The sequence below is a fragment of the Acanthochromis polyacanthus genome, chromosome 5, assembly GCF_021347895.1.
Source record: "Acanthochromis polyacanthus isolate Apoly-LR-REF ecotype Palm Island chromosome 5, KAUST_Apoly_ChrSc, whole genome shotgun sequence".
NCBI lineage: Eukaryota > Metazoa > Chordata > Actinopteri > Pomacentridae > Acanthochromis > Acanthochromis polyacanthus.
Genome location: NC_067117.1, coordinates 42337025 through 42361177, shown reverse-complemented (window position 1 = coordinate 42361177; position 24153 = coordinate 42337025). Strand labels below are relative to the sequence as shown.

Here is a 24153-nt window from a genome sequence, read left to right as displayed (position 1 = left end):
ACACAGAGTAAATGCAAACAGTCAGAATGACTTTGATATATAGTGAAACAAATACTCTTAAGTGCATGGAGAATAGCCTTGAGCATCCAAAATGAAAACACTCGTCTGTCATCTAATTAACCACAATTCAAACAGAATGAGACACAATTCTTCAACATGGAAAGTGTCACAACTACTGAGAACAGTGCAAGTAGAGATGATATGAGACTGCACAGATGGCAAAACATATTTTGTTAGCATTTTTCATAAAAGACCTTAAGTAAGGCCTTTACCTTACTGCAGCTAACTGAAGTTAATTAAAGTTTCTCAAGACCAGTGAAAGAAATAAAAAAAACTGAACAGTTGTATCTAGTTTTACATTGCCTTCTTAAAGAAACAGCATCATTCCATTTTTAAAGTTAAAGTGTTTATTAAAGCTGCTTCCTTTATGACTGACAACAACTTGCACCTGACATAGAAAGTAGAATGCAAAAATGAATATTTCAAAACATTCGGTATGAACTGCTCAAAAAGTATTTGTTTGCCAGCAATGCAGAACTTTGTATCTTTCAATAATTACAATTATGCGTCTTTATAAGAACGTCAGATTCCATCTCCAGCCTGTACTGTTCTATTCCTCTGTTATCAGAACAGCAGCAGCTATAAGGACAATGACTGGCTAATCACAGCGCAAAGAGAGTGAATGTTGCTTCACTGGTTTAGAAAAGTTACAGATAATTGTGGACACAAACTCCACCTGACACTAGAAAGGAGTGATATTTATTTTGAATAGATATGTACGTGGCTCATTAAAAAGCAGTAAACTCTCTTGGAATTTTTTCACCTTTTATTGCAGTTAAACATTGAATCGTGGTCAATTTAATTTGAAACTCTTTAATGTCAGTGGATACATTTCTGAAAAGTAACATCAATAAATTATAAATAGAAAACATAAAATGAATATCCTTCTCTTCAAAATGACTCACCTAATTCTAAATCTGAGTTATTGTGCAAAAAAGAGACTAGTGATGGAGGCCACCAAAACACCCATAAGTCTTTTCTAGTCACCAAAGCTTTGTGGGAGAGGGGCAAAGAGGCAGCCAGTGTTGGAACAGTTTGTTCAAAATCTCAACCAGAGTTCACCAGAACGTATATGAATCTCTGAAGTCAAGTGGAAGAAGGTTCTTTGGTCTGATGAGACCAAAACTAACAGTGGCGGTTCTAGTCTTATTGACTCCCTAGGCAAGTCAGTCTGTCGCGGCCAGTCACCGGTAAACACGCACCCCTCTCGCCTTTCCTGTTTACGGGGGGGGGACTGGAATACATACACTATCGGGCCGTCTTCGCCGTCTCCACCGCAGCCGCGCACCCCCCACCACCTGTCGCCAGAGGGTGGCGGACGGTCTCGTCGGTCAGAGAGCAGAGGGTGCACCTCTGAGTCTTGACCTCAAGAGGGCGCCATTTGTTATGTAACGTGACACCATCAGAGTGTCAATGGATGCTTACTCAGCTGCGTGCTTATGAAGGGAATTGTATTTAATGATCCCCCCCCCTCATCATGCTGCCCCCTTGAGTTTGCCGCCCTAGGCGGCCGCCTAGTTGGCTTGTGCAAAAAACCGCCACTGAAAACTAAGCTTGTAGGGAATCAGTTTAGATGTGAGACCACTTCTTGGTGGCAGACCCTAAAGGGCTTGCAGAAGTTAGGTGGTGAAACAAATGCAGCAAAGTAAATCCTGTTGGACAACATGATGCAGTCTGCAAGAAAACTGCATCATATCCACTTGGAAGATGTGTGTATCAGCAAGACAATGAGCTGAAGTAAACAGCCAAAGGAAAATGATGAAGCAAGCAAAGCTAACTAACTTTAGCACTAGCAGTGGAGCCCAGTGAGCTAACTATGATAGAAGATCAAGGTGTAGAAACCGACACCATGCTGACGGCAATTAACAACATGAAATCTGAGTTTTTCTCTAAATTTGATTGAATAATGATGGTCTTTACTGAAATGAGGTGAGATACAGAACTGCGCTGAAAGAGTGTCACAAACACAGCTATGGATGTCGATGGTGGAAGATGAGACGGCTACACTGAGAGCTAAAATACAAAGACTGGAGACATCCAACGATGCTTTGAAGTATAAGCGTCAGATCTGGAGATGATGTTGCGAATAAATAACCAGAGGCTGGTAAACCTGCTGGAGGACACTGATTTTAGGTAACATCACATATCTCCTGTGGTGGAATTAACACATCATGCCTGATTTTATTGTGATGCCCCATTGGATGCATTCTCTAATATAACAAGGCTTTCAAATGTAAACATTGTCTGAGCAAAATAAGAAATTACTTCAACTTAAGTCATGGAAAAAATGCAATATATACAGTATATTTTGTTTTAGATAACAGTTCACACTTTATTACAAAGAGTCTATTACAATATGGCAATTATACCGTACAATTTTGAAAACTGCATGTTTCTTTGAGCTACAAACAATGCTTCAGGCTTGAGGTGACGTGCAAAAAAAGGAAACATTTTAAAGTGCACAAATATAAGCAACCTATGTCCTTAGCTCAATACCTGTGCTAATACAACCACTGAAATGATAAACTAGGATCAATCAGCACTGCTCCAAATGAGCAACCACAAAAAGATGTAACATTAAGGTAGTGTGCAATAAGAACAAGTAAAGCAGTCAGAGAGGGCAGTACTCTGTCGAGACCGTTCATTCCCTAAACTTTCGCTGAGCACAAGTGTGTGATTTACATGTGTAAGTTACGTACGGACACGGAATCACGTGACCTAAACGTGTAGCAGCCGGTGGGAATTCCCTCTACACTGAAACAAATGCTCCTCTCAAAACAAGACCAAAAAACTTATTTCAAGGAACTTTTACCCTGAAATAAGTGAAAAATCTGCCAAAAGAACAAGTGAAAAATGGCTTGGTAAGACTTCTTGAAATAAGATGTGATGTTTAGAATATTGAGATCTTAAAATTAGCTGGGAAAAGTTATTCTAAGCTTTATTTTACCAGGATGGTCAAGCTTTAACCTAAAATAGGCCAGACATGCTAAAAAAGAAGCATGTCTATTTTTTTCACTCAAAAATAGATTTTTGCTTTTATGTAACCTCCTAATTTGAGATGTTTTAACCCTCTTGTTGTGTTCAATTACAGGCACCAAAAAATATTGCTTCCTTGTCTAAAACATCCACAAATTCTGCAAAAAAAAAAACCCCAAAAAATCCCCAAATTCCTGAAAATTTGCAAAACTTTGAGGAAGAAAATTCCAATAATTCCTTAAAAGTTTCCTTTAAAGGTTTAATTTTAAAATAATCCCTCGAATTTGGCAAGAAAATTCTTGTAAATATTTTCAAAAAATGAGGAAAAATCTTCCAAAAAATCCTAAAAATATCTGAAGTGATTACATATATATCTATATCAGTAGAACTTCTAATATTTTCTTTAAGAACGTTCAGATTTGTAAGTGTTCTTTAGAAACATTTTTAACATTTTTTTTCACCAAAAATTTTCCAAAATTTCCCAAAAATGTTGACAATGTGGACATCAGAAGTTTCACTGTGAATTTTAAATTTTTTTCCCACATTTCCAAATTTTAAAATGGGTCAATTTTGACCTGCAGGAAGACATGAGGGTTAAACTTATTTTGAGTTTTCTTGTAAAATTCAACTCAAAAAAGATAATTTCAAGATTGTTTGACTTGTCTTAAAACAAGTCCCTCCATCTTGCCAACATTTCTCTTGTTTAGTGAATTTATCTGAAATCAAGTGGGATGAGACATTCTGACTAAAAATAAGACGAATAAACTTGGTAAGATTTTGAGTTTTTGCAGTGTGTAAACATTATTTGTTCAGCAACAGATAGTACTTGTACATCCTAAGAAAGGTACAGAAAGTAGCTTGAAATGCATTTTTGATGGGAAACAACAGTGTACTGTACACTACTGGTCCAAAGTTTTGAGACAGGTTCTCATTCATTTGAATTAGAAAGTGTCTCAAACCTTTTGACCAGTAGTGTATACTGTAAATAGAATGGAAAGCTACACAATTCATGTCTTTTCACATCTTTTGAATCATTGCTATTGCTATGCTATTAGTGGCCGGGTCATTTTTGACAACACGAGGGACATCCAGATTGTTTTCCACATGCATTTCTGTCAGAATGGAGATGAACCTCCAACGCAGCTTTGTTATCTTAGTACACACTTCAAAGTCTGGTTTCTCATCCTGTAAGTCAACCATGAATATGTTTTGCTTGTGTTAACAAGACGGAGCCATGCAAAGTCATTTACTGAACTGATTTGAATGACACTTAGTGAAGCGACAGCAACAGATAACATTCTCAGTTTGAGTTACAGAGCAGCAGCCATGGAGAGAATCGTCTTCTTCTTCTTCGTCTGCCTTTGTGTTGTCGTTGAGGGAGATATCAGAAACCACGTTTTTATCAAAAAGCCTGAAACATGGCCTCAAGCTCAGGCTTACTGTCGGCAACATCACACCGATCTGTCTTTTTTTAACAGTCAGAGTGAGATAGACGAGCTTGTAGGAGCTGCAGGAGGAGAACTTGCCCCAGGATGGATCGGCCTTTATCAAGATCCCAACAACAGAACCGCATGGAAGTGGTCAGGAGGAGGACACGTGACGTTCGACAACTGGAATGCTGGAGAACCAAATAACCCGGGCTTTGAGAACTACGGATTCATGATTCCGAATGGGAAATGGTTTGATCGCATTAGCATATTCCCTGACAGTTTCTACTGCGTTGATGTGATTGCGGTGGAGGAGAAGATGTCCTGGGAAGACGCTCTGAGCCACTGCAGGGAGAAGCAAACTGATCTCCCCAGTCTGCTCTCTGAGAACGACGGGCTTTTGGACAACAATGAGATCAAGCACAAGAACGTCAGTGAGCGGGTGTGGATGGGTCTGCGTTTCCTGGGCGACCGCTGGATGTGGGTGAACGGCGACCCTCTGGAATATGAGGCCTGGTCCCAAGAAGGAGGTGAGGACCACCGTTGTCCAGTCAGGAAGCGCTGTGGAGCATTAACCAAAGAGGGACTGTGGGAGAACTGGGACTGTCAAGACAAACTCAACTTCATCTGCGTCTGACACACCCTGGAGAGACAACAGATCAACCTAAACACATACTCATACTTGTAGAAATTCATCTAAACTGTCTGTTGTAATTTGCTTTTCTGTGATCAGACCATATTCATCAGTGATTTTCCAGTTTGGTGGTTTGTATTTGCCAGGTGAAGGGTTTGTGTGTTTCTTGTTGTGTGACTGAAATTAGAATACACTACCAGTCAAAAGTTTTGAGACAGGTTCTCATTTATTTGAATTAGAAGGTGTCTCAAAACCTTTGACCAGTAGTGTAGATTGTCAGAACATTTGAATGGATCAGTGACATTTAAAGTTTCCTCTGGTGATGTTATTGTAGAACACTGCAAAAGCTCAAAGTCTTACCAAGTTTATTTGTCTTTTTTTTGTCAAAATGTGTCATCCTACTTGATTTAAGATAAAGTCACTGAACAAGTGACATTTCAGCAGATAGAGGGACGTGTTTTAAGACAATGCATCTTAAATGTCTTGTTAAGTCAAACAATCTTGAAATTATCTTGTTTTGAGTTGAATTTTACAAGAAAACTCCAAATAAATTTAACCCTCGTGTCATCCTGCAAGTCAAATTAACCCATTTTGTAGTTTGAAAATGTGGAATGTATATATATATATATATATACATATATATATATGTATATATATATATATGTATATATGTGTGTATATATAATTTTTTTAAAGTTAAAATTTCCACATTTTCTAAATTTTTTGGGAAATTTTTGAACATTTTTTGATGGAAAAAATGTTTCAAAAATGTGTCTTTAAGAACATTCGGAAAAAAAATCTGAATGTTCTTTTTTTAATGTTCTTAAAGAAAATATTAGAAGCTTTACTGATATATATGGAATCATTTCAGATATTTAAGAATTTTTTGGAAGATTTTTACTCATTTTTTGAAAATATTTACAATGTTCACTTTTTATATATTTCTATTTCTTGCCAAATGAAACTTTTGGGGAATTTTCTTCCTGAAGATTTTTCAAATTTTTATAAATTTGGGGAATTTTTTTGCTGAATTTTTGGATTTTTTTTCAGACAAGGAAGCAATATTTTTTTGGTGTCATAAATGAGGACAACAGCAGGGTTAAGACACCTAATCCTCTTATTATTATTATTATTATTATTATTATTATTATTATCAGTTTATTTAAAAAGGGACCATGTACAATATTAAACATGAATGTTTCCATTTAATGCATTGTACTAGAGTTAGCTTTAAGCAAATTTCCATCTGCAGTCCCTTAGCAGGTCACAATAAAAACATCACAACATTACAATGTTACAAAAAGTAACGTTGATAATCTTGATAATCCTGGTAAAATAAAGCTTAAAATAAGTTTTCCCAGCTAATTTTAAGATCTCAATATTCTAAATATCATATCTTATTTCAAGAAATCTTAGCAAGCCGTTTTTCACTTGTTCTTTTGGCAGATTTTTCTCACTTGTTTCAAGGTAAAAGTTCTTTGAAATAAGTTTTTTTTCTTGTTTTGAGAGCGACATTTTTTGCAGTGAATGAAGTTTTCGTGAGAACTAACATACTAACTTGTTCCTAGCTTGTTGTTTGCAAGAGCAAGCATGAAAAAATATCTAACCAATGATGCGTTCTGTCCTTTTTGCACTTTCTGTACTTGATTTATTTACAAGAAACAGTTTCAGCTCAAACGTAAATGTCACAACTGTTGCACTTTTTCTTATTTTATTTTTTATTTGGTGGTTTGTACTTGTCAGGTGAAGGGTTTTGTATTTCCTTGTCTTGTGAACTTAGAATACGTTGTCAGGACATTTGAACAGATCAGTGATTTTCAAAGTGTCCTCTTATTACAGTGCTGCTTAACTGTTTCACATTTTGACCTTTTCAGCAAGTTATGATCAATAAATACATTTAAAAAGTCTCCCTCTGTGTGTGTCATTTGGAATGAAAACCTGCTCCCTCACTTTAACCTAAAAATAATGCCACTGAACATTTAGATAGTTTCATGATGAGCTGATTAGAATCTGCTCTGATCTGACATGTAGCCTTTTTTTTTTACATTCATCTTAATAAATCCTGGATTTAATATATAAACTTTGTGAGAGAATCATCTGCTGTGTGCAGTGTTTGTCTGTTGTATTTTTAAACATGACTGCATTTATACTAGGGATGCACAGATTGTGAAATTCTGGCCCGATACCGATACCGATGTTTAACATAACAACTTGGCCGATGGCCGATGTTTTTTTTTTGTTATTTATTCCTTCTTTTGTGTCACAGAAACATACAAGTCTTTCAGCTCTTCATCACACTATCCTTGAATGAGCACAAATTCAATCAGACCAATTTATGAAACAAAAACGACCTTTAATGCCACTTTCTGGTTGACATTAACCTTAGTTTACATGACAAGTTCTTTTCTGAAAAATAACTTTCAAAAACCCTCTTGGACTCCTAACTAATCAATGAAAAGACTGTTTCAGTACTTACATTGCCCACAAAATTATTTGAGTGGTTTTAGCCTGATAAACAAAAACGTACTCGATGAGAAGATTTTTTTCATGGCCCAATAAAAAATGTTTTTGTGAAAATAAAAATACATCAAGTGTAAATGTAAAAACAAGTGGAAAATAATGTTATTCGTTAATACAAACATAAATAGGGCTCTTTTTCACCTTGTGTATTTCTCATACAGAATAAAACAAAAACTTACTCAATGAGAAGATCTTTTTCATGACCCAATAAAAAATATTTTTGTGAAAAATGAAAATACATCAAGTGTAAATGAATGGAAAATATATAAATTGTTATTCATAAATACAAACATAAATAGGGCTATCTTTCACCTTGTGTATTTCTCATACAGAATAAAACATTATGGTGTTTCAGAACTCACAGGCTGGAACATGGGGCATCTTTATAAAACAAAAACAGTCCCATACAGTGGACCTCCACTTCTGAACATTAATGACATATAAGTCACCTGCTGTATCTCTGGCCTACTTCTTAGTAAGATACATGTTTTTCTTTACAAAGATAAGCATCTCTGCCTTGTCACAGCAAAGCCTATTTCTCTTTTCATCCAAGACATGTGACACAGAGCTGAACAACCGCTCACTCTCCGTGCTGGTGGATGGCGCACAAAGGTATTTGCGTGCCATTTGTGCGAGTTCTGGAAAACGTAGGTGGTTATTTCTCCAATAGCCGAGTGCACTCTCACCTCTGGGAATAGGGGTCTCTGCCAGGAAAATATCCAGTTGTTGGGATACAGAGGTACTTGGCCTCGCTGGTCCCTTTTCTTCCAGAATCTCCTCAAAAATATCATGCAGGGAGGGCCCTGCTCTGTCGGATCGTTGCCTCTTGCGCTCTGGGAGAAATGCGCTCTCTCCATCGCGCGTCCCATCCTCGGCACCGGCAGCAGGCAACAGGTGTGCGTCAACTATTTCTCGAGCGCGTTGTTTAACATCCTCATCAAAGTAACGATCCTTGTATCTGGGATCCAAATAGGTGGCAATGCAGAACATGGGATCACACTTGATTTGATCGAAGCGTTTATTTACAGCCTCTAATAATGAGGTCTTTGTTGTTTTAACGCCGTGGTCTGTGTCAGCCTGCTTACTCAGAAGACGTCTCAGGGCTGTCACAGAGGGGATGACGTCGGCAGCTGATGCTTCTGATGAGCTAACTTCTCTTGTCAATTGTTCAAACGGGCAGAGGAGTGTTATAAAGTTTTCAGTTAATTGCCACTGGTGTGCACTGAGAGTGGCCGGGAGGTCATAGTCTGCGGCATATGTAGCAAGTGCGCACTTTTGTTCCAGCAAGCTCTCCATCATATAAAATGTACTATTCCAACGAGTGGAAACATCTTGCTGTAGCCTTTTTGGTTTCATTCCCAACTGGACCTGCACAGCCTGGAGACGCGAATAGGCGAGGGGTGAGTGTTTAAAGTGGCCGACGATTTTTCGGCAAATAGCCACAACATCCGTGAGGCTGCGCTGGCAAAAAAACACCGTCATGGATTGCCATTTGCACTGTGTGTGCCATGCAGCCAAAACTAGCCAGACCACTGTCCATCCAACACGGTCTCACGGGGATTCGTGAAACTGTCACGTCAGTTTTTGTTTCGGTTTCGTGCGCACCAACACGATGTCGTCATGTTTTTCGTGCCGCTCACCACGAGCGAAACCCGCTGTGGTAATCACATCTGAAAGTGGTTTATACCGGCGGATTTATGACGATCTAAGCTGTCCATTGGCGTTTGCGGCCGCCGCTGCGGCCGCCGCTTCGGCCGCCTCACATTCTTTAAATTCCTATGCAAATTCGGCGGATTCATGACGATCTAAGCTGTCCATCGGCGTTTGTGGTCGCCGCCGGGGCCGCCATTGTGGCCGCCGGACATCTGGCCACAACAGCGGCCGGATCACATCTGAAAGTGGTTTATACCGGCGGATTCATGACGATTTAAGCTGTCCATCGGCGTTTGCGGCCGCCGCCGCGGCCGCTGCTGCAACCGGATGTCTGGCGGCTGCAATGGCTGCTGCGGCGGCAGCCGCAAACGCCGATGGACAGCTTAAATCGTCATGAATCCACCGAATTTGCATGTCCGGTGAGTGTCCTTTTATTGTGGGCAGTCTAAGGCACACCTGTGCACTAATCATGGTGTCTAATCAGCATCTTGATATGGAACACCTGTGAGGTGGGATGGATTATCTCAGCAAAGGAGAAGTGCTCACTATCACAGATTTAGACAGATTTGTGAACAATATTTGAGAGAAATGCTGATATTGTGTATGTGGAAAAAGTTTTAGATCTTTGAGTTCATCTCATAAAAAATGGGAGCAAAAACAAAAGTGTTGCATTTATATTTTTGTAGAGTGTATTGCATGTGATCTTTCTATACGCTGAAAAAGGTATAAATTAGGGATGCACCGATGCATCGGCTGAACATCGGTATTGGCCGATGTTTGCCTCGTTAACTGCCATCGGCCATCGGCAAATAAATATTACATTCGCCGATGGCAGTGGCTGATGATTATATGTTGATTTACATGTGGCATGAACGCCGTGCTCGAGAGAAATTCTTTTTTTTTGGAGATGTAATACTCTGCCGAGACAGAAGAGGGCACCCGCACACTTTTCTCAGTAGAGTAAAGTAAGAAGATGGCGGTCGTGTGGTAATACTTTACAGTCTCGGAGAAAGATCAGCGTTATGCAGTTTGCAATACGTGTTCCATCGAGATTTCAACAGGGGGGACTGTTAGAAGCCGCCGCTTCAGCCGCCGCACATTCTTTAAATTCCTATGCAAATTCGGTGGATTCATGACGATTTAAGCTGTCCATCGGCGTTTGCGGCTGCCGCCGCAGCAGCCATTGCAGCCGCCAGACATCCGGTTGCAGCAGCGGCCCCGGCGGCGGCCACAAACGCCGATGGACAGCTTAGATCGTCATGAATCCGCCGAATTTGCATAGGAATTTAAAGAATGTGTGGCGGCCGAAACGGCGGCCGCAGCAGCGGCCGCAAACGCCGATGGACCGCTTAGATCGTCATAAATCCGCCGGTATAAACCACTTTCAGATGTGATTACCACAGCGGGTTTCGCTCGTGGTGAGCGGCACGAAAAACATGACGACATCGTGTTGGTGCGCACGAAACCGAAACAAAAACTGACGTGACAGTTTCACGAACCCCCGTGAGACCGGGCTGGTCCATCATAGCTTTCGTCATATTCCTAGCATTATCTCTCACGACAGCATGCACTCTGGTTTTGTCGATTTTCCACGTCTCGAACATTTTCTCAAATGCCTCTGAGATGGCAGATGCTGAGTGTGAACCTGTGAACTCCTGGGAGTGTAACACTGCCTTCACCAGGTTGAAGTCCTTATCGATCCACTGTGCAGTGAGGCTAAGCATGCTCACAGGCCTTACATCCGAACTCCATATATCTGTGGTAAAACTGATTGCAGTGATGTCACGAGCCAGTAGCTCATGAATGTGTGTGGCCACAATGTTGTGGATTTCGGGGAGACAGACCTCGGCAAAGTGACGTCTGCTCGGCAGCGTGTAGCGTGGCTCCATAAACTTCATCAGACTTCGAAAACCCACGTCCTCCACTACAGAGAAAGGCTGGTCATCTAAAGCGATGAACTCCATCACCTTGTTCGTTATTTGTTTCGCTTTGGCGCTGTCTGGAGGCAGCTGTTTGGCTTTCTCAAACGACGTGTCAATTAGAGTCTGAATCTTCCCGGGGGTGGTCGCTTTCTTGGCGGCTCCCTGTACACCGCCTCATGCCTGCTTTTCAAATGTCCAATGAGATTTGATGTGTTAAATCACTTTCTAACAGTCCCCCCTGTTGAAATCTCGATGGAACACGTATTGCAAACTGCATAATGCTGATCTTTCTCCGAGACTGTAAAGTATTACCACACGACCGCCATCTTCTTACTTTACTCTACTGAGAAAAGTGTGCGGGTGCCCTCTTCTGTCTCGGCAGAGTATTACATCTCCAAAAAAAAAGAATTTCTCTCGAGCACGGCGTTCATGCCACATGTAAATCAACATATAATCATCAGCCACTGCCATCGGCGAATGTAATATTTATTTGCCGATGGCCGATGGCAGTTAACGAGGCAAACATCGGCCAATACCGATGTTCAGCCGATGCATCGGTGCATCCCTAATTTATACCTTTTTCAGCGTATAGAAAGATCACATGCAATACACTCTACAAAAATATAAACGCAACACTTTTGTTTTTGCTCCCATTTTTTATGAGATGAGCTCAAAGATCTAAAACTTTTTCCACATACACAATATCAGCATTTCTCTCAAATATTGTTCACAAATCTGTCTAAATCTGTGATAGTGAGCACTTCTCCTTTGCTGAGATAATCCATCCCACCTCACAGGTGTTCCATATCAAGATGCTGATTAGACACCATGATTAGTGCACAGGTGTGCCTTAGACTGCCCACAATAAAAGGACACTCACCGGACATGTCACCCATTGAGCATGTTTGGGATGCTCTGGATCAGCATATACGACAGCGTTCCTGCCAATATCCAGTAACTTCACACAGCCATTGAAGAGGAGTGGACCCCCCCAATAAAACAAAACTGCACCTTTCAGAGTGTCCTTTTATTGTATACCTCTTAACACTTGCATCACTTCTAAATTGAACAATAAAATATCAGTTAACAGTTTAGATTTTAATTCAGTCGTGCTTCCAGAGTGGCTTTGATTGATTTTGTAGATTTTTTAATTGCATTTTTATTCTTTCAGTATTATTATTGCTATTTTTCTTATAATTTAGGGTGTATTTGTTCTTCTTTCCTCACAAAACTGATGAAAATGACTCAAACTTAAGATCTTTCCTGAATATTTTCATTTTATTCTAGTTTAGTGAGTACTTATTTGTTTAGCTTTTATTCAAAAGTTTGGAATGCAAAAGTCACATCCCAGAGTAAATGATAAGGAGCTTCCTGTTTGGAGTGAAGCCTCTTTGCTGACGTCGGCTCTGACTCCGGTTTCACCCTGCGATGGATTATCCTGAACCGAAACACACCGAGGCAGAGAATGAGGGGAGACTCAGAAGCAGCTGGAATTTGCATTTTAATGGAGAGCTATTGATCTGTACGGAGCTATTGATCCGTTCTGAACAGAGGGAGGGAAATTATGACGCGCTGAACGCAGAGTTTTGTGAATGCAGCAGCTCACATTTCTCTAAATCCTTCTTCCCTCACAGCGTAATCCAAATTCTCTCAGAAATATTCCCAAACCACCTAATGTTACCCAATGAATGAAGCAAATGTCCTGAAGCTGCATCTTTATGGAAAATAAAGTCTGGAAACTCAGCGGCTCAGATTAGACCTCAGTAATGTTCTTTACTTTTTCAATGACACAGCAAAATAATACAACGAGGATTTTTAAAAAGAAAAAGATGTCAAAGCTGTAAATATGTCCACAAAAATCTATGTTTTAATAAATGGCCATTTGTTCTATTACAGTATTTGACTGAAAGATTTTCCTTTTTTTTGTTTTTATCGTGTTCAAATCAGCAAAATATATTAGAATAGAACAGAATAGATGTCAGAGCTGCTGGCTCTTTCTAGTGCCCTCTCTCCCTTTCTCCTCCCCCTTTCTCCTTTCTAGGTGCCTCCATGACATCACTGCAGCAGCAGGTGTTCCTCATCATAATCATCAGCTGGTTCAGGAGCACTTGGAAGCACAGCCAATCAAAGCTTCCTCCCTCTGCAACATAACCGGACGCCACTCACCTCTCAGTGCTGTGAGACACAACCTGCTTTACAGTCTTTACTCTGTGTTGATCTCCTAGTCATTCCAGTTGTGCTCTTTTGCTGCAGCTCTGGATCCACCTGCTCCTGCACTGCAAAAACTCAAAATCTTACCAAGTCTATTTGTCTTATTTTTAGTCAAAATGTCTCATCCCCCTTGATTTAAGATAAACTCACTTAACAAGTGACATTTCTATCTTGTTCAGTCAAACAATCTTGAAATTATCTTGTTTTGAGTTGAATTTTACAAGAAAACTCGAAGTAAGTTTAACCCTCGTGTCGTCCTGAGGGTCAAATTGACTCGTCTTAAAGTTTTAAAACGAGAAAAAAAATATATGTTCACAGTGAAACTTCTGATGTCCACATTTTCAACATTTGTGGGAAACAAAACAACAAAAACTCAAGACAAATGACAAAAGTCAGACAAAAAAACAATAAAAATGAGACACAAAATGACAAAAAATCAGACAAATGATGCGAAAAAAAACCCACATTTTTGAACGTTTTTTGGTGTAAATCAAGAAAGGTTTAAAAAAAAGTTTCTTTAAGAACATTCACAAAAAAATCAACCAAAATCCAGCAAAAGTTGATGATTTTGGTTGATTTTTTTGTGAATAGTCTTAAAGAAAATATCAGAAGTTTTACATATATATGTGTGTGTGTGTGTGTGTGTGTGTGTGTGTGTGTGTGTGTGTGTGTGTGTGTAATCACCTTTGATATTTTTTTTAGAATTTTTTTCATAAATTTCTACTCATTTTTAAAAAATATTTACAAGAATTTTCTTTCCAAATTTGGGAGACTTTTTTTTTAAATAAATTTTTTTAGGAATTATTGGAATTTTCTTCCTGAAGGTTTTGCAAATTTTCAGAAATTTGAGGTATTTTTTTTTGCTGATTTTTAAAAATAATAATTTTTCAGACAAGGAAACAATATTTTTGGTGCCTGTAAATGAGGACAACAGGAGGGTTAAAACATCTCAAATTAGGAGGTTACATGAAAGCAAAAATCTATTTTTGAGTGAACTTTTTCTTTTGCATATCTGGCCTATTTTAAGACACCTAAGCTTGACAATCCTGGTAAACTAGAGCTTAAATCATGTTTTCCCAGCTAATTTTAAGCTCTCAATATTCTCAAGAAATTTTACCAAGCCATTTTTTCACTTATTCTATTGGCAGATTTTTTTTTCACTTATTTCAAGGTAAAAGTTCCTTGAAATAAGTTTTTTTTTCCCCTTGTTTTGAGAGGGGCATTTTTTCTAGTGTACTCATGTACTTGTACTCTGACACAGTGACCAATCTAAAAAGACAGACCAGCAAACTAATAGTTTGACACATGATAAAAATCTGGTATGATGTAAGAAAATATCTAGAAGAAGTAGATTCCTTGTCACAATACAGTCCAATACGGGACAACCAGTCATTCACACCAGGAAGAGCTGATGCTGCATTTAAAATCTGGGCTTCTAAAGATCCAAGATCTCTGTCTATCAAATTCTGATGACATGATGTCTTTGCAACAACTGAAGCACAGGTTTCATCTGAACAGAAAACACCTCTTAAAATCAATCCAAATCAAAACAATATAGTTTCCAAACCCCCACAGACATTTGTTGAAACGTGGACAACAAAGGACAGCTAAAAAGGGCATCATATCTGAATTCTATAATGTGCTAACATCTCGCTCATCTGAGAGCTCACAGAATAAGCTGTGTGTTTGGAACGAGGATGTGGAAACTGACATTTCAGCAGAGGAGTGGAAATCTGCCTGTGCTGCAGCTCATACTTACACAGCAAACATGCAGCTCAGATGAATTCATCAGAACTGGATAATATGAACTTACGCAACTCCTTCAAAGCTAAATCAGTTCAATAAAATATACCAGGTATATGCACTAAATGTACAGACGTTAAAGTTATATTACCCATTTGGTTTTGTTTACGGCATAGCCTGAAATATCAAGTAAATCAGTAAATAAAGTTCATATAGCATCTTTCACAGATTAAAAAAAAACAGTAAAAGAAAAAATAAATAAGACATAAAAAATAAAGTAAAATAAACCCCCACAATATATCACCAAATATTGTTACTAACTGTAGTAGAGCTGGAATTAGTTTTTCATGATAAACTAAATTACATCGTCAGCATAGAGTGACAGCTGGTCTTCAGTCTGTCTGTACCATGTTCCACTGTGTCTGGCAGTGCAGTAAGATGAAAACATTTTGGGAAGAGGTCTATTTTTAGATTATATGAACAGAATCTCATTGGACGCTAAGCTATTTCTACTTGGTGTAAATCCATAACAACATAAATATGATATAAATGAACAAAGATCGATGAACTGCAGCTTTCTAAATGCTAAAAGCCAGCTCTGTTCTGGCAAAAAGTCACGACTATTACTTACTGGATAGGACAAATGATGTCAAACTTTCCACTGGAGAGAGTAACTTTTATACTGAAGGACAAACAGGAAGAATATGAGAAAGTTTAGGGACCTTTATAAACCGTGTAAAAGACCCAGACTGAACAAAGGCTCATACCAAGGACTGGCTTTGATGCAGATTTAGTAGAGAATCTGCCTGGAGGACCTCTTGGGACAACAGTTGGGATAAAAGTTGGACTTCTAAAGCTTTCTTCTGTAAAACTGTCGGACCAGTACTAATGGACTACTGAACTGAAAAATTAAGACAGTGATGCAAAATGTGACTTTGTACCACTATAAACTATGATAATATGGATTTCCAGCCCTATTTACATCATTATATTTGGATTTGTTTAATCTGGTTGACCATTTGTTGTTATTTATATAAATCATAATGTGCAGTATGTTTAGCAGTAGATGCTTGATGCCTGAGAACTTTAAAAGATCAGTGAGGTTACCAAATAAAGCTGCACATTAAAATAAAAAATTCTACCTTGTTCTTGTGATGAATACTGATTAAACTGTTTGACCTTTACATTTTGAATGCATTCTAATTTTGTTTTGTGGATCTAAATTCCCTGGTTGTTCCAACATTCTTTACTTTTGTCCTGTCAGTTTCTTTCATGCTTGATTTCTGTAACTTGATAAGGGACTTCCTGCTTGAACAAAGGTCAGATATATGCTTTATATGTTTGATCTGTACACTTACTTCAATAAATAAAGAACATTTAGTTATTTTGTTGACATTATTAAAGTGCTGTCATTTATTAAGTCAATCAATACTGATCAACTCATGATGGAAAACCTGATATCACCTGCAGTCCATCTGTGGTCCCTGATTAAACCCCTGAACATTCATCTCTCAAAATTACGTTGCTGCAGGTTGAGCACACCAGCTCACCTACAGGTTTGCTCAAGCAATCTAAAAGTGTTCAACACTACGCAGTAGAAAGCTGTAATATTGGGGTAATCAGCCATATACAGTGTCCCAAAAATGTATACACACTTTAAATAATTGTAAACTAGGTGTTTATTAGAATTCGTTTAATTTTCAACATGTAAAATAATTTACAAGCATCATTCTGTTGTTTTGTCACCGCCTGTTCTCAAACTGATGTCCGTTCTGGTCCAGACACTGCCGACAACGTGAAGCGATGGAATAGCACACACCATGAAACAGTTCCCTTGTACGACGGCGTCTTAGGGCCACATTGACTTTCTTTGTTTTTTTTAGACTTCGAGAATAAACTCGTAAATTTATGAGAAAAAAGTCGTAATATTCAACCCGGTCTCACGGGGATTCGTGAAACTGTCACATAAGTTTTAGTTTCGGTTTCGTGCGCACCAACACGATTTCGTCATGTTTTTCGTGCCGCTCACCACGAAATGTTTTTCGCTGTGGTAATCACATCTGAAAGTGGTTTATACCGGCGGATTCATGACGATCTAAGCTGTCCATCGGCGTATACTGCTTGTGTGATCGCGTTTGCGGCCGCCGGCCGCCGGACATTCTTGAAATTCCTATGCAAATTGGTAAGTGTACCACCGGCTTATGGTTAGGTTATGGTTAGGGTTATGGTTAGGGTTATGTTTAGGGACGATGTCATGCAAAATATAGCGTTGGATTCGCCACGGTTTTACATTAAAAATATAATATAGCCATTCTTTTGAAATACGTTCTGAGTGGCACGAAAAGTCCGCCGTTTAAAATACATTGGTGTGCATTTCGTGGTGAGCGGCACGAAAAACATGACGAAATCGTGTTGGTGCGCACGAAACCGAAACAAAAATTTACGTGACAGTTTCACGAATCCTCGTGAGATCGGGCTGTAATATTACGAGAAAAAAGTCGTAATTTTACGAGAATAAAGTCGTACTATCCTGATTGAATAAGAATGAATCTCCGAGAAGTCAGTCAAGAGTAGCCTACAGGAAGCTGCTCATTGTTTTACTTCATTTTAACTTCCCTGTTTTTTATTCTGCAAATCCAGGATGACAGAGAAGTCTGATATTGTAGCTTTCTTGAGAGGTCGAGGTGTTCCAGAGGAAACAGTCAATTTGATTGAAGAGCAAAAGGTACTGTCCTGATAGTACTATAAAATAAAACAGTCCCACAGCCAGTCTTGTTTTGTAACTCTGAGGGGCCAAGAAAATTAACCTTAAGAAGTTTGATTTCCATAAACTAGACTGAAAGCAATATTTGTTATTTCCAAATGACATATTGCAGCATTTCCAAATCATAGAATTTGGTTTCTATGTTGTAATTATGAATAGTACTTGATTTAGTAAGAATCTGTAAAACAAATTGTGAGCAACTTTGCTCAAAGTGTTTGGTTAAACAAGCTGACTGAAGCACTATCTTGATGCTTGTTCTATCTGGAGTATGAAACATAAATGGATTACTGAGGAGAGCTGTATAATACGACATTGACTTTTTTAGCTGGAGTGATCACTACTATGCTGATAACAAGCGTTATATACCATACAACTCTGCATCAGAACACTTGCACAGCAACTGATGCATGTTTTTCTTTTACTGGACATATTTAAGTTTCTTGTTTCTCACATTGTTCTCTCACATCTTTAGTTAACAGACCTGTCCCTTCCCTATTCACAGATTGACAGAGAGGTCATCTTGCTCATGGAAGATGCACAACTGGCCAGTTATCTTCCATCATATGGAGATAGGGTTGCCCTGTTCAACTTTTGCAAGCATAACACAAACTCATCAAAGCGGAAACAGAGTCTTTTTGAGAAACTAAGACAGAAACTCAAAGTTAGAAAGAACAATGACAAAGAGGATGAGGAGCCAGAGACATCGAACAGCACAGAAAGTAGAACAAAGCAGCAGACAAGAAAAACTGAAATAGGATGGATTCACAGTGACAATAATGTGACAAAACAAGTGAGAACAAAACAGGGTGGAGGGACAAGAAAAGTCACAATGAACATTAAGGCTACTGACATCATCTGACATCATGTGCTTGAGTTATTTTGAATGAAAATATGCATTTGTTAAGCATTTCAAATGTTCCCTCAGTAGTGGCAGAAAAATACATTAACTTGTTTGCGTAAACTCTGTTACTTACTGACATTCTTTGCATGAGAAGGCCTATTTCCATTTTAAGCTGATGTATTAATTGTATACGACAGTTTGTTTTCTCCATTATGGGTCAAAATGCAAATGATTTTTGCTGGTATTAATTGTACACGTAGGGCTGCTGTAGTATGACATAGCCTAAATAAGAGTCCTTCAGTATTATGGGATGGGACATGCTCTAGTGGTAACCACTCATACAATGTGTTTGAATATCAAAATAAAGAAAAAGAAAAGCATCAGTTGGAAAGCTGGTCTAATTCAGACAGGAATGCTACAATGCCATGTCAAAGAATCTAAATATTGTCAAGTATCTCATTTTTTAAAAATGAGTATGGATCAATGGCACTGTATGCATCCACAGGAGGGTTCCAACCATTTTCACACATGAGGAGAATGCAGAGCTCAAAAACAGTCTCATCACAGGGTTACTGTCCCTTGGGTGTGCACTCTTCCTTGCAGAGTAACTTCCTCAGGTGATACAGTCTGGAGTTTGTCCTCTGCTCTGTAGAGTTGTGGCATAGACAACATGAGAATGGGCCGTCCACTGTCCACACCATGTGCAGGCCTCGATCTTATCTTGTGTGTATTCCATGTTCTGACAACCTCATCAAGTTCATCCTGTGACAATTAGAATGACAGGCGAATGACAATGCAACCACTGCTACCAAAATAAACAACCAGGGCTCTATTTTCGTGACGCAGCTCAGGGTAGCACAGCTTTGAGCACCCTGCGCAGTGGAAATTTAGTGCCAAAACAGTGCGCCGAAGGTGCGCTGAAAGCTCGCCATCTCATTTCAGGGCGATAAACAATGACAGAAACCACTATTTAACGTTGCCGTCGGTGCCAGCGTATACAGTTGCATCTATATTAATGGTCCCGTCACATCTGACGTCAGATCAAAGACGTTTGTCCTGACGGCAGCTGGAAGTGTGATGTAGTTCTTATGTTTTACGCCGTGGATGTTACTTTGACCTCACGGAGGAGAAACTACAGGACAGAGAGAGGCTGAACAGCATGTGATGTATCAGCAAACAGAGCAGCAGAGCACACGGAAGAGACCACCTGCTGCACAGCTCAGGCCTTAAATGTGAGTATTAGCCGACAGTTCGTTCATGTTCTGGCCACAATTTACTCAGTTAAGAGATACAAGATTACTCATGAAACAAATACATTTTATTTAAATGCGTCTCCTTCTTCTTCCTCCTTGTGCGCTTGGACTGCTTTTTGGAAAAGGAAGGAGCCTGAGGAGAGCCGTCCTCCTCTGGTCAGCTGAGTCTCTAGCTCATCATCTCATGAGATTGAATGCAGAAGCTGCTTATTTCGCAAATAAACAGTTAATCAAACGCATTCGAATCTTTGTCTTTGTGTAATCAAGAGTTACCCATTAGATGCCAGGTCTATGAAAAGAGCCCTCAAAGTTTATTTGTAAGACCCTACAGTATGTAAAAGGTGAAAGGTCTTCCAACACTGTAGCCTACCTGGATGAGGTTTAGGAAGCAGAACTGTACGAGGTTTTTGTCCAGGAAATCTCCACTGAAATGTCCGTCATCTTTGAGGGTCTGGAAAATGTCCATCCAAAATTGTCCGCTTTGTTTGCGCAGGAGCCCCCACCACGACTCTATACGTTGATTGGCTGTGCTGCGCCCGTACATGAAGCTCCCTTCTCCCGCATGATGATCCGGGTGGTTTCTCCGCAGGAAGATCTGCATGTCTCTGACGTGTCCATTTTCAGTACCTAGGTCAGCTCTCAGCCGCTGCGGACAGCCTCCAATGCGTGTCACAGCGTTTATGAAATAGTCAGCAATTACCTTGGGATTACTGTTAGTTGTTTATGCCTCCATCCACATGATGTGGCGACTGAACCCATCAATACAGCCATTAATAGCAATGCCATAAGGCTTGAACTTATCGTAGGAGTCCATATGCCATATGACGTTGGGGTCTCTGCAGGTGTAGTGCCAACGTCGTAGATGCCTTGCCCGCCGTATCTCCACTCCATCTGGATCCAAAATCTTGATTACCATTCTGATGGTTTCTTGAGATACTACAAACCCCCTCTGAATAGCCCGCTGATGTATCCAGCGATAGCCCTGCAGTTGCCCAGTACCAGCCAGCTCCTCCTTGACGAAAGAGACGATTTCCTCCAAGTCTGTGTGATTCTTCCTCCGAAATAGGCCCATTTTTTTTGCATATTCTTTTTAAAGTTCTAATGCTAATAATAATGTGATGTAGGTGGGCCAAAAGTTGAAGAATCTCCTTGTTTGTAAAACCTATACCGAAGTATAGTTTCACATAGCGCTCCACAGGTCTCATTTTTATGATGCAGGGCACTGTATTCTGGTAAAACTATGACTTTATTCTCGTAAAATTATGACTTTTTTTCTCGTAATATTACGACTTTTTTCTCATAATATTACAACTTTATTCTTGTAAAATTACAACTTTTTTCTCATATTACGACTTTATTCTCGTAAATTTACGACTTTATTCTCGTAATTTTACGACTTTATTCTCGTAATATTATGAGTTTATTCTCGTAAAATTACGACTTTATTGAAGTACGACTTTATTCTCGTAATATTATGACTTTATTCTCATAATATTACGACTTTATTCTCGAAGTCTAAAAACAAAAAATTAATGTGGCCCTAAAATGCCATCGTACCCTTGGTATCTGCGTGCATTCAAATTCAATGGTTGCTCTCAATTCAGTGATTGTTGCAGGTCTCATTGCGTAGATTTTGTCTTTTAGGTATCCCTATAAAAAGAAGTCTAGTTAATTGAACCATTTAATTTGAATGTGGCTTCATCACTTCACACAATCTTTGTGGGAAAGTCTGCATTTTCGGTACATCGTTCCAAGTACCACTCGCAATACTTTTCAGTCTGGATCATCATCATTAAGAGCATGGACTAATCTTGGAATGTAGCTTATCCATTGACGTTTCATGATGCGATGGACAGATGATTTTGAAATGCCTACCTCACGACTAGCTTGCCGCACAGACTTTCTTGGACTTCGCTGGAACATTTCCAGTTCTCTTTCTTCCTTCGTTAGACTTCTTTTTATGGGGATGCCTAAAAGACAAAGTCTGCCAATGAGACCTGCAACAGTCACTGAATTGAGAGCAGCCATTGAACGTGAATGCACACAGATACCAAGGAACTGTTTCACGGTGTGTGCTGTTCCATCGCTTCACGTTGTCGGCAGTGTCTGGACCAGAACGGACATCAGTTTGAGAACAGGTGGTGACAAAACAACAGAATGATGTTTGTAAATTATTTTACATGTTGAAAATTAAACGAATTCTAATAAACACCTAGTTTACAATTATTTAAAGTGTGTATATATTTTTGGGACACCCTGTATGTTTGAACTAGAAACTAATTGTAAAGAAGAATAACGATGCGAAAAGCCTTTATATGTGTTTGTCTTTCTTTCCAAAAACTCGATTTTGACTTTTAACATTTCATCAAAACTCCCAATGCACCTCACTTTTAAGGTTCTCAATCTGGACTTCCTATATTCAGAGTTGGGAAAGTATAGAAATGAAAGTGTGAAAATACAATTTAACAATAAACACAACAACACTTTTAAATTTTCATAACTGTAAAATGTCCATATCCTTTAATAAATAGGAACTACATTGTTTTGGTTTGTTTTTTTATAACTAGACATGAATGAGATTTTTATCTGACTTGCAACACAAACAATGTGCACTTCTGAATAATTTGATAAAACTGTGCAGCTAAGTACAGAAAAAAGCAAATATGTGGAGCCTGAGTTCAGCTCTCTACAAGGTCAAAAATACCGGGTATTGGTAAGATGCAATATATTTGAAAATTTATCCAGACAGTTCTTCTCAAACTGTTCAACCCTACACATGCATCAACCTCATACTCAACCTCAGCCAAAAAGATAAAAGGTAAAAACTAATCCTGCATCAACAGAAAATGACAGGAAAAGACGCAGTCACATTAATTCCAGTGGCTTACTGACAACGGATGTGGTAGTAAAATCATAAAGAAAACAAAATCCAACAGCTGTTCTTGCTGGTTATTTAGTCATTGTATAAAACACCATCCAGACACACCACCCGACTCTGTCACGTGGTTCACACACACACATTTATGGCTAATCATTTCACAGTACACTACATGGACTTATATTATCTGCGTGAGCCTAAAATGATTCTAACCTTACCCAAACCCAAAATTAAGACTTCATACCAAATGATTTACATTACAGAGATCTGCTTTTTTTTTTCCTCATATGGGAGGTAAGCCCTCACATTGTGACTGTAAACAGGATTATTCTCCCACAGCAGAAGTTCATATCCAACACCAACAGACAGAATGCTACATACCACTGAGCACACCAGCCATACAGACACTGCAGGGCTTAAGGTTTCCTGCTGGCACTGCATTGCAGTCATCTCTGACCTCCAAGCTTCTGGCCGTCCACTCCTCCATCAGCCTCCCCTCCTCCTCTCTCTTTTCTCTGCATCTCATCCTAACCCCAGCTCTGCATGTCACTTCCTCTTTTCTCCCTCCACCTACCTGATTCTCCTGTCCACACGGAACTTCAACATCCTCCCGTGGATCTGTCATGTACCAGCGGTGCAGGAGATGGGATGGACGAACAGGCAGATGGAGGAGAGATGGAAAGATGAACAGAGGGGTAGACAGCAGCTGGCCAGAAGGAGGAGAGGAGAAAATTCTCTCTACCACAGTCTGCATGCCTTTCTCTCTCTGCCTGTTTTCTAACGTCCCTCTCTTTCTTTGTCCCCCTCCTTTCTCTCACTCTCACTCTCACAACACACACACACACACACACACACACACACACACACACACACACACACACACACACACACACACACACACACACACACACACACACACACTGCTTTCGAGCTGAATTGCGGATCTCAGCGTATTCAGTTCCCTCAGCCTGGTATATGTATCTCCATATAATGGTCTGTAACTGTTTGTCTTCCCCCACCGACCCACCCAGCCCTCTCTCTGTCACTGTCTGCATCTCTTTCTCAGGCTCTTTTCCAGTCCAATCTGTTAACAACCATAAAATGATCAACACTCACAATGACAGTGAGTAAAGGAGATGTGGGACTATGGGCATTGTGGGAAGCTGTTGGAGGAGATATGCAGGACTCTGATGGGACACTGCAGTTTGAGAATAGACGAGGTAAGTGTCCACCAGCTCCTGAAGATCTGCTCCATGGTAGGCCACCAGAAG

At 39.5% G+C, this 24153-nt stretch overlaps 1 protein-coding gene across 1 annotated transcript in view; it reads right to left on the bottom strand.

The window, feature by feature from the left end:
* The window catches only part of plekha6 (pleckstrin homology domain containing, family A member 6), a 100749-nt gene extending 77113 nt beyond the window's left edge, over positions 1-23636 (bottom strand). Inside the window, 1 exon segment of the mRNA XM_051947998.1 lies at positions 23457-23636. Within this exon segment, the coding sequence (XP_051803958.1) occupies positions 23457-23488 (32 nt within the window). The 5' untranslated portion in view covers positions 23489-23636.
* Between the last annotated feature and the right edge of the window lie 517 nt (positions 23637-24153).